This window comes from Erigeron canadensis, chromosome 2 (assembly GCF_010389155.1).
Source record: "Erigeron canadensis isolate Cc75 chromosome 2, C_canadensis_v1, whole genome shotgun sequence".
NCBI lineage: Eukaryota > Viridiplantae > Streptophyta > Magnoliopsida > Asterales > Asteraceae > Erigeron > Erigeron canadensis.
Window position 1 is genome coordinate 151443 of NC_057762.1, and position 13406 is coordinate 164848.

Genomic DNA, 13406 nt, shown 5'->3' on the forward strand with positions numbered 1-13406 from the left:
TGACAGAGATAGTCGATTTACGTCACGATTTAGGAAATCAATGCAACAGGCTTTGGGAACGCGAATAGATATGAGTACAACTTATCATCCTCAGACAGATGGACAGAGTAAAAGGACGATTCAAAATTTAGAGGACATGCTAAGAGCATGTATTATCGACTTTAGAGGAAGTGGGGATACTCACCTCCCACTACTAGAGTTCTCGTATAACAATAGTTATCATTCGACTATTGGGTGTTCGCCTTTTGAGGCTTTGTATGGAAGGAATTGTCGATCTCCACTTGCATGGCACGAAGTGGGAGACATGCAGTTGATAGGACCAGAAATCTTTGTGGAAACTACTAGAAAAGATTGCACAAATCAAGGAAAACCTCATGAAGGCTAGAGATAGACAAAAGAAGTATGCTGACAATCGAAGAAAACCTTTAGAGTTTCAGGTTGGTGATCGAGTCATGCTTAAAGTGTCGCCTTGGAAAGGTGTAGTAAGATTCATCAAGAGAAGAAAACTAGCTCCAAGATATACTGGACCGTTTGAGGTTACAGAGAGAGTTGGTATTGTTGCTTACCGTTTGAGACTTCCTGAAGAGCTTAGTAATGTACACGATGTGTTCCACGTGTCAAACCTTAAGAAGTGTTTAGCTGACGAGACGACATACGTTCCTTTGAACGAAATACGAGTAGACGAGAACCTATGTTTCAAAGAACAACCCGTTAAAATTATGGATCAAGAAGTGAAAAAGCTTAAGAGACATAAGTATACAATTGTAAAAGTTCGTTGGAACTCACGTAGAGGCCCAGAGTTTACCTGGGAACGGGAGGATCAAATGAAGCAGAAGTATCCACACTTGTTCGCCTAACACGTTACACGAAGCTTAGTAAGTAGACTTGAACTTAATGTGTGACTACCTGAGATGAACTTAATGTGCGACTACCTGACCCGAACTTAAGGTATGACTACCTAACTTGAAATTAATGCGTGACTTATTGTTTGACAACCTAATGTGGAAACTTGTTACTTGAGATCTAGTGTGCATTTTGATACTTGAAAACTAGGCGTGTGTCCTAGAAATGAAATGTATTGTGTAATCTGAATTTCGGGACGAAATTCCCTAAAGTTGGGGAGACTGTGACACCCGTGAGTTGACCATTTAAGATTTCGAGTCAAAATTAATCTTTCTGTAAATACGACCTCGTAATTTTGGACCCAACCTCGTATTTTAAGTCGACATCGTAAATTAAGTGTAGCATCGTATTTGGAGTTTAGCCTCGTAATTGTGTCGGCCTCGTATTTTTGGTGTTAGCCTTGTATTCCTGTGTTTGCCTCGTATTCGGACGCCTAGTAATATGGCCTTGTATTGAATCTCCTATAAATACTCTCATTCTCCACACATTCTCATTTTCCACCACCTTAGCCTCCTAACAAAAACACACACACACTTTTGCTACTCCATATTCCCTTACTACCCCATCCTTACTACCTTACCTTTGCTACCCCATAAACCAAGCTTTAATGAAATTCAACTTTACTTTTGTTTAGATTTAGTGTCAAAAACTGTTTTTCTACCTTCTAAGCATCATCACAAACATCTATTTTGGGCAGATTTAATGTAAGAATCAAAACCCTTTTTATGCTCTTCTTTTTGTATTTTTTGGTTTTTCTTTTAATACACACACTACCCCCGCCAAGTATCAAACTTTTATGTTCAAAACGTTTAGAATCATATACTACATCTTTTGTCAAAGTTTCGTGTGATTTCGTGAACAAAATCTTGAGATATAAGAATTTTTGTACACTTTTTATAAACTTTGTTCAAATGGCTTTTCGGGTTTAAGTCCGTTTTTCGAGTTTTTGACTTTAGGATTGTTTTCCCATCATAATAGGGAGTCTAAAAGTACAATCCGATGATAAAAACACCTTCCAAATCGAAAGAAACGATTAGGGTTTACTAGATGGAATTTTGGGGAAGAACAACCTAGTTTGCGACCCCGTCGAAATGCAACCTCGTATTCCCATTTGCGACCTCCTATTTGATTTGTGACCTCGTATTTCAAATGTGACCTCGTATTTCAAATATGACCTCGTATTTCAGTTTGCGACCTCGTATTTCAAATGTGATCTCGTATTTCAGTTTGTGACCTCGTATTTCAAATGTGACATCATATTTGGAAATACTACCCCAGATTTACTAGCCTCTTAAGTTTAGCCTCTTATTTTAGCCTCTCAATTGTAATTTTATCCTTTAGTGAAAATAAGACCCCAAATTCAATTTAAGACCTCAAGATCAATTTAAGACCCCGAATTTCAATTGAGACCTCGGACTTCGATTACTACCCCGATTTGGTCAACCTTGGTCAACTTTGGTCGGTTTAGTCAACTTTGGTCAACTTTAGTCGATATGGTCAACTTTAGTCGATATGGTCAACTTTAGTCTATTTGGTCAACTTAGTCAAACTTGTAATTTCGTCAACCTTGGTCAAACTTATAAAAATTAGTTTAAATCAAACTAGTACGCTTTTGGACAAGATAGTCAACACTTGGCGGCACATTAAGAGCACGTTTACCTATAATGAACACATACTTAATTATGATAACTTGAAACAGATTGTTGCGTGCCGGTTACTTGCTTACTGATATCTTGTGTAGCATAATCTTGTTGCTAGCATTCAAGTAAGCTTTGTAGTCCCCTTTTTACATGTTTTCTCAGGGCTGAAAGGATACAAAATGTTTTCTTGTAAAACAGTATTTATGTGATATGATATTGAGACAACCTATTTTGACTATACGATTGATAATCTATTTTGATACATTTTGATAACATATTTGGATGCATGTTGATAACATATCTTGGGATACATTTTGATAATGTGATTTGAATACATATATGATTTCATGAGTTGGATACCTATTTATCTACATTATGGTTACATTATGGATACATTTGATGCATTGGATACATGTTTTTGAGCACGGCTTGTTCTTGAACCGTAAGTCCCTTCCGTTGTTAGCACGGCTGGTTGTTGAATTGTAAGTCCCTTCATAGTCAACCTTAGCCTGGTACCGTAATAGTTGTTAACCATGATAAGTCCATGGCAACCTTATGATTATGCCAACCGCGATAAGTTCATGACAACATTGTGATTATGGCAACATTGAGTATACGTTAAATGCATCACGTTAACCTGACAACCTAGACTACAATACTACGAACTCACCAACCATTGTGTTGACGCTTTTAAGTATCCTTTCAGGTGCACAGGTTAGAGGTGGCTGAGGAGAGTAGCATGGAGCCTTTATAGCAGACTTTGGACTGTAGGATTCCTTGTTGCTGCTATGTCATCTTATGTTCTCTTTGTATTAGTATGGCATTATGCCTAACCATTGATCCCCTGCGTGGGAGTTGAATTATGTTTTATTTGTGGTTAGATTTATGTTAAATGTTTGTGATAATCTATGATAAGACTATCTATATTTGTGGATTCATTTAGTCTTCCTATGTAATATCCATGACGTGTGTACTATGCGTCGCATCCCGAGTTTTCTGCCTTAGTCGGGATGTGACAGCGTGCGAGATACTGAAGGACACCGTGAAACTCTAGTGTGCATCCCGACTCAATAATGTTGAGATCAATTGCAGCATTATGTTCCTTGACGAACACGCGAGCACCTTGTCCTGCCATACCTACACAAAACAAACGAAAAACGACAAGAAAATAAAAAGTTAAAAGTTAAAAACTAAAAAAAAATTCTAAGTATCACAACTATCTTCATGATGACGTCAGCACAAAGCGTTCTCCGTGAACCTAGAAATCGATCAAAAACATATTCATATCAATGTTAAAATGAATCAAAATCTTATTTTAACATGAACTTGAACTTGTTTTGTTCTTAGTCGTGCCCAGAAATCAAATTCGAGTTCGACCTCGTGCTGACATAAGCAAGAGGTTTGTCGTGTGAACAGTGGACGCGGACTAAATTCATTGATTAATCTTGATTTAGAATATGTTAATTCGAACTTTTGTTAGATTTAAGGTGTAGAAACATCAATTAATCCAATTTTAAGTTCAATTTTAAGTCCAAATCACCAGAAATCAATAATCTAAAATTCAATTCGTCCAAGTTACTATTCACGCGAAGAACAAGTCGAAATTTGGGCATTATAACGGCTGAAATTCGATGATTTTTGAAGTTAAAACATCAATAATCTATCCCAAATCAAGTATATACCAACAAATCTGGAAGATTGAAAATAAATTGTAAGACAGTAAGTAGATACGATCTAGATGGGTGCCCGTGAATCTTCAACGAATCCGCCTAAGAAATTATCTTGATTGGAGATTGAAGAACCCTTGTAGAACAACTCCTAGAAAGATTTTTGATAACCTATTTTCGAACTAGGGTTTTTGCTTTTATACTCCTTCAAAATCTGATTCAGAAAACGATCCAACCCTTCAGCCCCCGTGCACCAACTGCGGCGCAGTGGGTAGTGCATCCCCATCTACGGCATAGTGAGGTAGGTTTGACTTTGGCTTCAAGGTGACTGCGGCGCAGTGGGCTTACGAACCCTCCACTGCGGCGCAGTCTAATTCCACGTCCTATTTTCCTCTTCCAGTGACTGCGGCGCAGTTATGCACATGCAACCCCCACTGCGGCGCAGTCATCATAGTGTAGAAATTCTTCTTTTGATCTTGAACTTGCTTATCTCGCCGTCTCTTCTACTCGAATCAACTCTTGATATTATAAATCAATTCTACGCCAATAAGTCTTCCAAAAATGCACCAATCGAACGCGTAACCTGCTTAGAACCTGAAAACACTAACACACACCATAAACACGCCAAATGCATACGAAAACGACTTAAAACACATAATAAAATGGCCAATAATGTTGTGGGTAATGGGTATAAATTAGTCACATCAAAGTTCTTAGTAGAGCTCTAAGAAATGGATGACGCCTTTAATGACACACTTTGAGTCCTGGGTACTCCATCCGTAATTAGATGTAGTTGATCAGGTTATGTCTAATTAGGGCAAAAGTACTTACTACTCAAAACGGTCGTATGAAGGATCACCTAAGAGTGGATTCAAGTTATAGCTCGAGTTTTCCTTAGGAAAAAGCTCGGTGTTCACTATAACCATGGCTCTGATACCAACTGTAACACCCCGCTAAAGCGGAATATACGGGATGAACAGATAAACACAATTGCACATAGTACAAGTTCCAACACAACCAATAACATTAATAAGAGAAGAAGTATAATAGTTATTATAGAATACGGGGTGTACCCAGAATAGTTAATATTCAAAAGACAGAACGATTGTCTTAAAGTACCGAAGTCTTGAATTGAATAAACAAGGGAAAGTCTTCACAGCTCCTGGTCTTGAATGCTCGAACAGTCGCCAAAAAAGATGAGTTTAAAATAGGATGACTCCTATGCAAAGAGATCTACTAGCCTAGCCTGAAAAGCATGTAAGTTCAAAAGGTCAATTACGAAAGTAGTTGGTGAGATTCATATGAAGTACTATTTAGTATACTTATAAATAATATGTAGAGTAAGAACAAGGTCATAAGATCTGTACGTTTAACAAAAGTATTTTGTACTAGTAAGAACAGTACAAGAACAAATAATGAACTGTAAATGTATTGTCACTACTAACCCGATTGGCCAGAACTAAACTGTAATGTGAGGATATGCTCATAATAATCAAGTAAGTCAAGTAAGATCTAGATCAGAACAAGAACAGATAATATGCATCCTCCAGGACTACGGAGAATGAGGGTGGGCCTACCCTAAACAGCGCTGTCCATAATTACTTATGGTTCAATCCCTGATCTGGGAGATATGAATTGATAGCAGTGAATAAGAACTGAACAAGAACAAGTAAGAACTAGAACATGGTAAAGAACAAGTACAGTAGTATAAGTGTATTTAAGGATCTTGCCCATTCAAGACTTAAATACCCTTTTTAAATAGTTAAGAATCATATCATAAGTATCTCATAAGATCATAAAATAGTACGTAAAATAGTTCAAGAACGTATATATAAGTACAAAATAGTTTTCATGATTTTCAGTCCCCGATAGAAGAACTTGAACAAAATGTACAAAAGGGGGATTAGTGAACTCATAGTGATCTGGTACGAGCACAGTTTATAATCACAAAGAACAAGCACAGAGATAGATAAGTTATATCTATCAAAATCCAAGCACGACTTGATGGAAGCCTAAGTACAAGTCATTGATCATAAACAAGCACACATATTAGTTCATGTGATTAATTAATCATTGAAATATCCTTGATGAACTGATGATTTGGCCCTTGATGATTTTTGAAAGTTTTGACTCAAAATGAATTTGAATGAACTTAGGCACTAGAACCGGACTCTATCTGAACGTCTTTGAACTCACACACATGTAATTATAATGTTAATTAGTTGAACATGTCTTTAATAATGATCTTTAGCCTTAAGAATTTAGTTTGGTTGTTCATAGAACTTGCACTTTAATGATTAAGATAAATCATGACTTTAATGTACTTGGTCAAGGATTGAGCAATGATTTTAGCTAGGATTCGAGTTAGGGCTAGCCTTGATATGTTTGTACAGCCTTTAGTGTATATTATCGCAAAGTAATGAAGCTAGGAACTGGTCTAGTGGTTATGTACAAGATCTAGTCGAATTAAGTTCAAGTATGTCAAGTTATAGGACCAAGATCGTTTTAGGGCCACACTAGGACCAAGATCGTTTTAGAGACACTAGGACCAAGATCGTTTTAGCATTGGAAGTAAAACGATTACATAGGTATTCGTATTGAACTCAGGACTGGGACGACTATGAGAGGATCGTCTTGGCTCAGGTAGAGGGATGACTTTGAGAGGAACGTATTAGCTCAGGTAGAGGGACGACATTGAGAGGATCGTTTCATGGTTCAAGAGCAAGAAAAAGGGTACACGATCATTTCTAGTTCAAGAACAATTGATTGAGCAAAACCTATTCCAATGGAATGGCTACCCAGGGTGTATGGTTCCCAACCACACACCGAAACAACATCACAATCGCAACACGAGATCCAACGAGCAAGCACATCAGAGTACAAAGGAGCAGCCTTAACACGATCCTTGTAAGGATCGTTTTAGACTCAAGGACAGGCTGAACAAGCACGAGCACAATAATGAATGTCTAGATCGATTTTCAAGACTTGTTTGGACATAGCACTATTACAATTATACTCAATAACAGTATCTAATTGTACCTTCATTTTCAAAAATGGGTTTTGTAGATTAAAGCATGTTATGACCCAAATTTGTTCATACAAATGTTATTAAACACATTTAGACACAACCCACTAACATTTAACACGGTTATCATTCAAACATTGGACCAAATCATCAAGAACATGAACTTGAAAAAGTACATTTTTAATTTGCTCAAAAACCCATCAAATGTTGTTGTTATCTGAGAAATGATTCAAGAAGTGTGTTTTCATTATCACAAGGATGCTAAAAGTACAAACGATTTCGATTAAACGTTTCAAAATCAAGAGATGCCCTAGTATGTGTTTTATGGTGTTTTGGTGTGTGTTTTTAGTGAGAGAGTGGAGAGATGTAGAAGATGGTGAATAGGGTTTTCACTCTTCAAACTCTTCTATTTATAGTCTTCCCATAATAAATGAACTTAATAAATGCAAGGACTATTTATCAACATTTTGAACTAGAACTTTTATGAACACGAAGATTTACGAAACGGACTCTAGTATTTCATCGTATTTAATCATAAACTCGTCATACAAATCAAGATTTAAGGTCAAATTGACCTTCATATAAGCACATAATTGGGTCTAAAGTACGTCAAGAACTTAAATAAATTAAACTTTCTAGCCGTTCTAATGGCGAAAGTACGATTCGAGGAACTTATTTAGAACATTTCTAAGACGGTTGTTACACTTTGTGTCTGATCAGTTGGACTAACTCTAAAACCCTCTTTAACTACTAATTGCTTTAAATTTAATTTTAGTATAGTTATAAGAATAGACTTAATAAAGTTATTATCTTGTCTAAGTTTTAAAAATGTCATGAAACAATTTGTATTTATAATCTCATTTTCCAATATCTTTCATTTATAATTCTCATTAATCGTATATTTTTTCTCACATGTTACACTAGACAATAGTATATATAGTATATATATATACTATATATATATAGCCATTTCTTGAGCGAAACCAGCTTCCCATGCAGCTCTAGTAACTTGAGGATCCATCTGCTTAACATCTTCAAAAGCTTCAAGCTGAGGAGTATTGGCAACTATAATCTGCTGCACCCCTTCATTATGTTCTTCCATTTCAATCTCCCCCTCAGCACCAGCAGGGGAGCTTCAGCACTTTCATCCTTCTCCAAATCTTCTTTAATTTTCTCCCCCTCAACACTAGCAGGGGGAACCTCACTTACATTTACCTCACTGACAGCCACAATTGCCAATTCATTATCATTTTTAGTTTCAGTGGCGTTAGTGGCATCATCTTCATCCAACACCTTCTCAGCAACTTTGTAATAAAGTTCTTTTATTGCTTAATTTACAGCTGCAGTAACCGATTCAAAGATCTCAGCATCCAGTTTCTCCCCCTTGGAAGCTGTATTATTAATTACAACTTCCACAGTGGCTACTGGTGTTGACTGTTGTTGAACAAGTTGTGACAGCAGTTGTTTGATCTCACCAACTTCTTTTTCCAATTTCTCTTGCCTTTGTCAATCTTCCTCAGTGAAAGAAGCTTAAGGAGTGCGAAGATCAGCCACTTGTTTTTCCAAGGCATTGATTGCCTTCGTATTGCTTTCTACTCGGGTGGCCAGAGGGGAGATGAGATCAGCCAGCTTCTTTACTTCAGCAGCGATATGAGTGCTAGTGGAGACTGCCTTCTTGGCTGAATAGTTGGTTGAATTTCCATGCTTTAACAGTGAGCGCATAGAACACTTGATGGCCTGCTGATCCTTCTGATGGTATTTGTAGATATGCGAGTTTTTTCTTGATCAACAGTCATGGAGACAGATTTTTCTTTGAGCCTTTCAAAATTTGAAGTGTTCTCTCGTTGCTTGTTGTACCAACTGGTTAACGTTTGTACCAGACTATCAGATTCAACATCACGTAATTCAAAGTCAGGCTTGGCAACAAATGAGCAACCAGGAACACTTGAGAAGGAGGAAGGCATGCCAAGAGATAGCATGGTATTCACTGGTCGAATGGTGGAGTCGGAGGCCTTGCAGTAAGTGTAACCCCCTCACGGGATTCAACATTATCAATATTTACTGTTGCATTGTCATCAGCTATAGCAGCAACATTCTCATCAGTGGCTGATGCATTTTCACCAAAAGCAGCAGCCTCATCATCAACTTCCATGTCACTAGCATCTAATTCATCAGCCATGAAATCTCCTAACTTTAAATCACTCTCCTCATCAACGAATTCAACATCAGCAGCATCAACAACATTCCCATCATTTCCAGCACCAGCAACTTCAACATTTTCTTCCAACACTTCGCTTTCATGTGTAATGTATTCAGCACCCATACCCATCTCAACATCACCAGCTACAACAACATCAACCTGCCTTTCCTCCAGAGAAAAATTTAAAGGGTTTGGGGAATTTGGTGCCTTTGTCTTAGTGTGTTCTAGCACCAAAACGTCATCGGCCGTAGAATTTGTTATCTCTAGCATCACCTGTGATCTGGCTGCTGACAACGACTTAGAGCGTTGAGAAGAACAGGGAATTATTGGAGTGGTTGACTCAACTCTAATAGGCTAGGGTGGCCCTTGTTCTACACCAAGCTCTCCAACAGAAGATTGAGGTGGCTGCTGACTGTTACCCTTATTCTCGTCAGCAGTCTTTTTTGAGACTGCTGTTGGGCTGGCTAGGTATCTAGTGTCCTTGGGCTATGAGGACGTCTTAGCCTTAGTGGTTAAGCCCTTTGGTACTCGCTGCTTCTGTTTTGGGACATCAGTAGGAGGTGAAGTGGAGGTAGATGTTACTTGTGTTATCTTGTTTTTTTTTTTTGATCTTTGGAGGCCGCTGGGGGGATTACCAGCAAACCAGCTCCAGAGGGTTGCTTCTAATATACATCAGGATAAGTAATGTATAGTACCTGTTTCATTGATGGTGGAAGCACAACATATTTGGCATTAAAACACTTCAATGTCACAAGCAAGTATCTTGTACACCATGCTGGCAATTCGTGGTGCAGAAAAGATAGTAGCACCATAAGGAAGATATTCTTCCTTTAGCTCATGCTTGAAGACCAGTGAGAGGAATCGAGTAAAGGGCACTGAACTCGATCTGTTCCTTGCCAGAAACTTTGCCTTCAAGTCTTCAAAGATGACACTGGCAAAGTCAATGAAACGACCCTTTGCCAGTGCATATATTATTTGCATCTGGGCAGCAGTGGCCTGATCAAATGACCCAGTATTCCCACCCTGGCATTGGCTGACATGGGTAAACAACAACCTCCATACCCTAGGCAAGAATTTCTTCTGAGGATTTCTGTAAACAGGTTGAGATGGTTCAGTATTGGTTCCATAACCAATAGACAGCAGCCATTGTTTCCACACCTCAGCAGATACCAAATCAGCGAATTGTCTTTCTTCATATTGGGAAGGAAGACGAAGAACATCTCTTAACAATTCAACAGAGATGGAGATGGTGTGTTTTCCTTTCACAACAGTACCAGTGATGGTGCTGCTAGCTATGTTGTAATCACATGTCCACCAAAATTCTCTTAACAGATGAACACACATATCTTTTGGGTCCTTGTAGATGGCCCTTCTAACTGGACATGCTCTAATGAAGTCAAGCATTTGATAGTAACCTTTAACCTTGGAAGGGATTTTAAGAGATCCAAGGTAGTTGCATGGTTTAATAGCCAACTTGTGGGCTTGGAAGGACACTTGATTTGATGGAACAATGCCTTCTGGATCGAAAACTTTCGATGAAAGATAGAGAGGAACATTTTCCAAGGTTTCTTGAATTTCAGCAATTTCTGGATTCTCAACAGTTTGAGGTTGTTGTTCAAGAATAGGTTGTTCAGATTGAGAAGCCATTTGTTTGATTTAAGAAAAAGATGAGAAAGAAGGATGAATGTTGATTTAAAGAGGAGAATGGAAGAGATTTGAAAGATATTTGGAAAATATGAAAGAAAAATGAACGTAAGAGATGGAGAAGTGGAAAGGATTTGTATATATATGGTATGGATATGGACCCCATAACTTCAAAAGTGAACCGTCACAGTTTTCTCTCTCATACGTCATAAATATATATACTTATTTATTTAAAACATAAAACTTAAAAGAATTATTTTTGTACCAATGAAAGTACAGAAAAATAATATTTATTTGAAGAAAAATACGTATGTGAGTAACGTATATAGGTGGTGTGATGTGACAACTTGTACAAGTATTTCAAATATACTTGAGTGTTTACGGCGAGTAAATTGTACAAGTTGCCCATTTGGGAGAAAATCGAGGTAGCCGTTTGAAATATCAATAAAATATTAATAAAAATACGTAGTGGATACACTCAAATTATTGAGTAGATAAGATTGGAAGGTATCCACTGATGAGTTTTTAGAGAAAAAATATTGGTTACCGTTTTGGAGAGTTTTTGATCAGCGATTTCTCAAAACGATGAAGGTCACTGACCAATTTTGTACAATTTTTGGCAAATTGTCAGCCATCAACGGATTTTATTTGTGTTTACCACCAGCCATTTGCTGCTGGACAAGATAGGGACTTTTAGCACCCTATTACTTTTGTTTTGCTTTTTCCCAAAGCAACAGGGATCAACGGATTTTACTTGTCTTTACCAGCAGCCGTTTGCTGCTAGACTAGATAGAGACTTTCAACACTCTATTACTTTTATTTTACTTTTTCCCAAAGCAACGGGGATCAACGGATTTTATTTGTCTTTACCAGCAGCCGTTTGCTGCTAGACTAGATAAAGACTTATAGCTCTTCATTTTCTTATTGTTTAGCAAGTAAGACAGACTTAAACTTACTGAGAAGAGTTTTGACAAGGAAGTTAATTGTTTAAGTTATAAGAGACATACAAGTTAAGCATCAGATTCACCATTCAGCATACCCAACCTACTAACGAGATCTTTGAATCTCTTTTCATCTAAGGGTTTAGTGAAAATATCAGCAAGCTGATCATTAGTGGGAATGAAGTAGATTTCAACATCCCTTTTGATGACATGGTCACGAATAAAGTGATACCTAATATCTATGTGCTTGGTCTTGGAATGCCGAACAGGATTATGAGTGACAACAATAGCACTGGTATTGTCACACATAATGGGAATCTTAGAGAAGTCTAGGTCATAGTCAGCGAGTTGGTTTTTCATCTAGAGGACTTGTGCACAATAGTGTATGTTGACATCCACTATTGGTGGTTTTCTTGTCTAACATGCATCCAGCATAGTCAGAGTCAGAGTATGCAACTAGGTCAAAGTTAGAGTCTTTGGGATACCAGAGACCTAACGAGGAAGTCCCTTTAAGATATTTAAAGATTCGCTTGGCAGCGAGAATAGGAGACTCCCTGGGAGATGCTTGATATCTTGCACAAAGGCAAGTAGCAAACATGATATCAGGAACACTCGCTGTGAGATACATCAGCGAGCAAATCATTTCCCGATAATGAGTAGGGTTCACATGCTTACCATCAGGATCAGCATAGATTATTTGGTGGAGACATAGGAGTGGGCTTAGGTGTGATATTGGTCATATCAAACTTAGTCAGCATGTCTCTTATATACTTTTTCCTGATTGATAAAGATGCCATCAATAAGTTGGCGAATTTCCAACCCAAGGAAGAAAGTTAGCTTACCCATCATGCTCATCTCAAAGTGAGAGGACATCACCGAGCTAAACTTGGTGCAAAGTTTCTTGCTGGAGGATCCAAAGATGATATCATCTACATAAATCTGAACATACAGGACATGAGCACCCTATCTAAAGATAAAGAGGGTGTTGACAATGGATCCTCGCTGAAAGTTATTTGATAGAAGGAATTCAGAGAGACTGTCATACCAAGCTTTGGGAGCTTGTTTAAGGCCATATAGAGCCTTGTATAGACGATAAACATGGTGTGGCTTGGCTGGATCTTCAAAACCAGGTGGCTACTGAACATAAACTTCCTCTTTGAGTTTTCCATTTAGGAAAGCACTTTTTTACATCCATTTGATATACTGTGAAGTTTTTATAAACAGCATGTGCCAAGAATAAGCGTATAGCTTCTAATCGAGCCAATGGTGCAAAGGTTTCATCACAATCGATACCTTCTTCCTGACATGTTGTCTTTGAAATTGAGTAATTTCCTCTTGCATGGCAGCAACCCAAGATGGGTCAACCATTGCTTCTCCAATGTTCTT

The 13406-nt window shown here is 37.9% G+C and overlaps 1 protein-coding gene across 1 annotated transcript; it reads left to right on the top strand.

Annotated features, from left to right (window-relative positions):
- Window positions 1–452: 452 nt before the first annotated feature.
- On the top strand, window positions 453–857 carry LOC122586623. Its single transcript, XM_043758602.1, has one exon. The coding sequence runs from the start codon at window positions 453–455 to the stop codon at window positions 855–857; it is 405 nt and encodes a 134-aa protein (XP_043614537.1).
- Window positions 858–13406: the final 12549 nt, after the last annotated feature.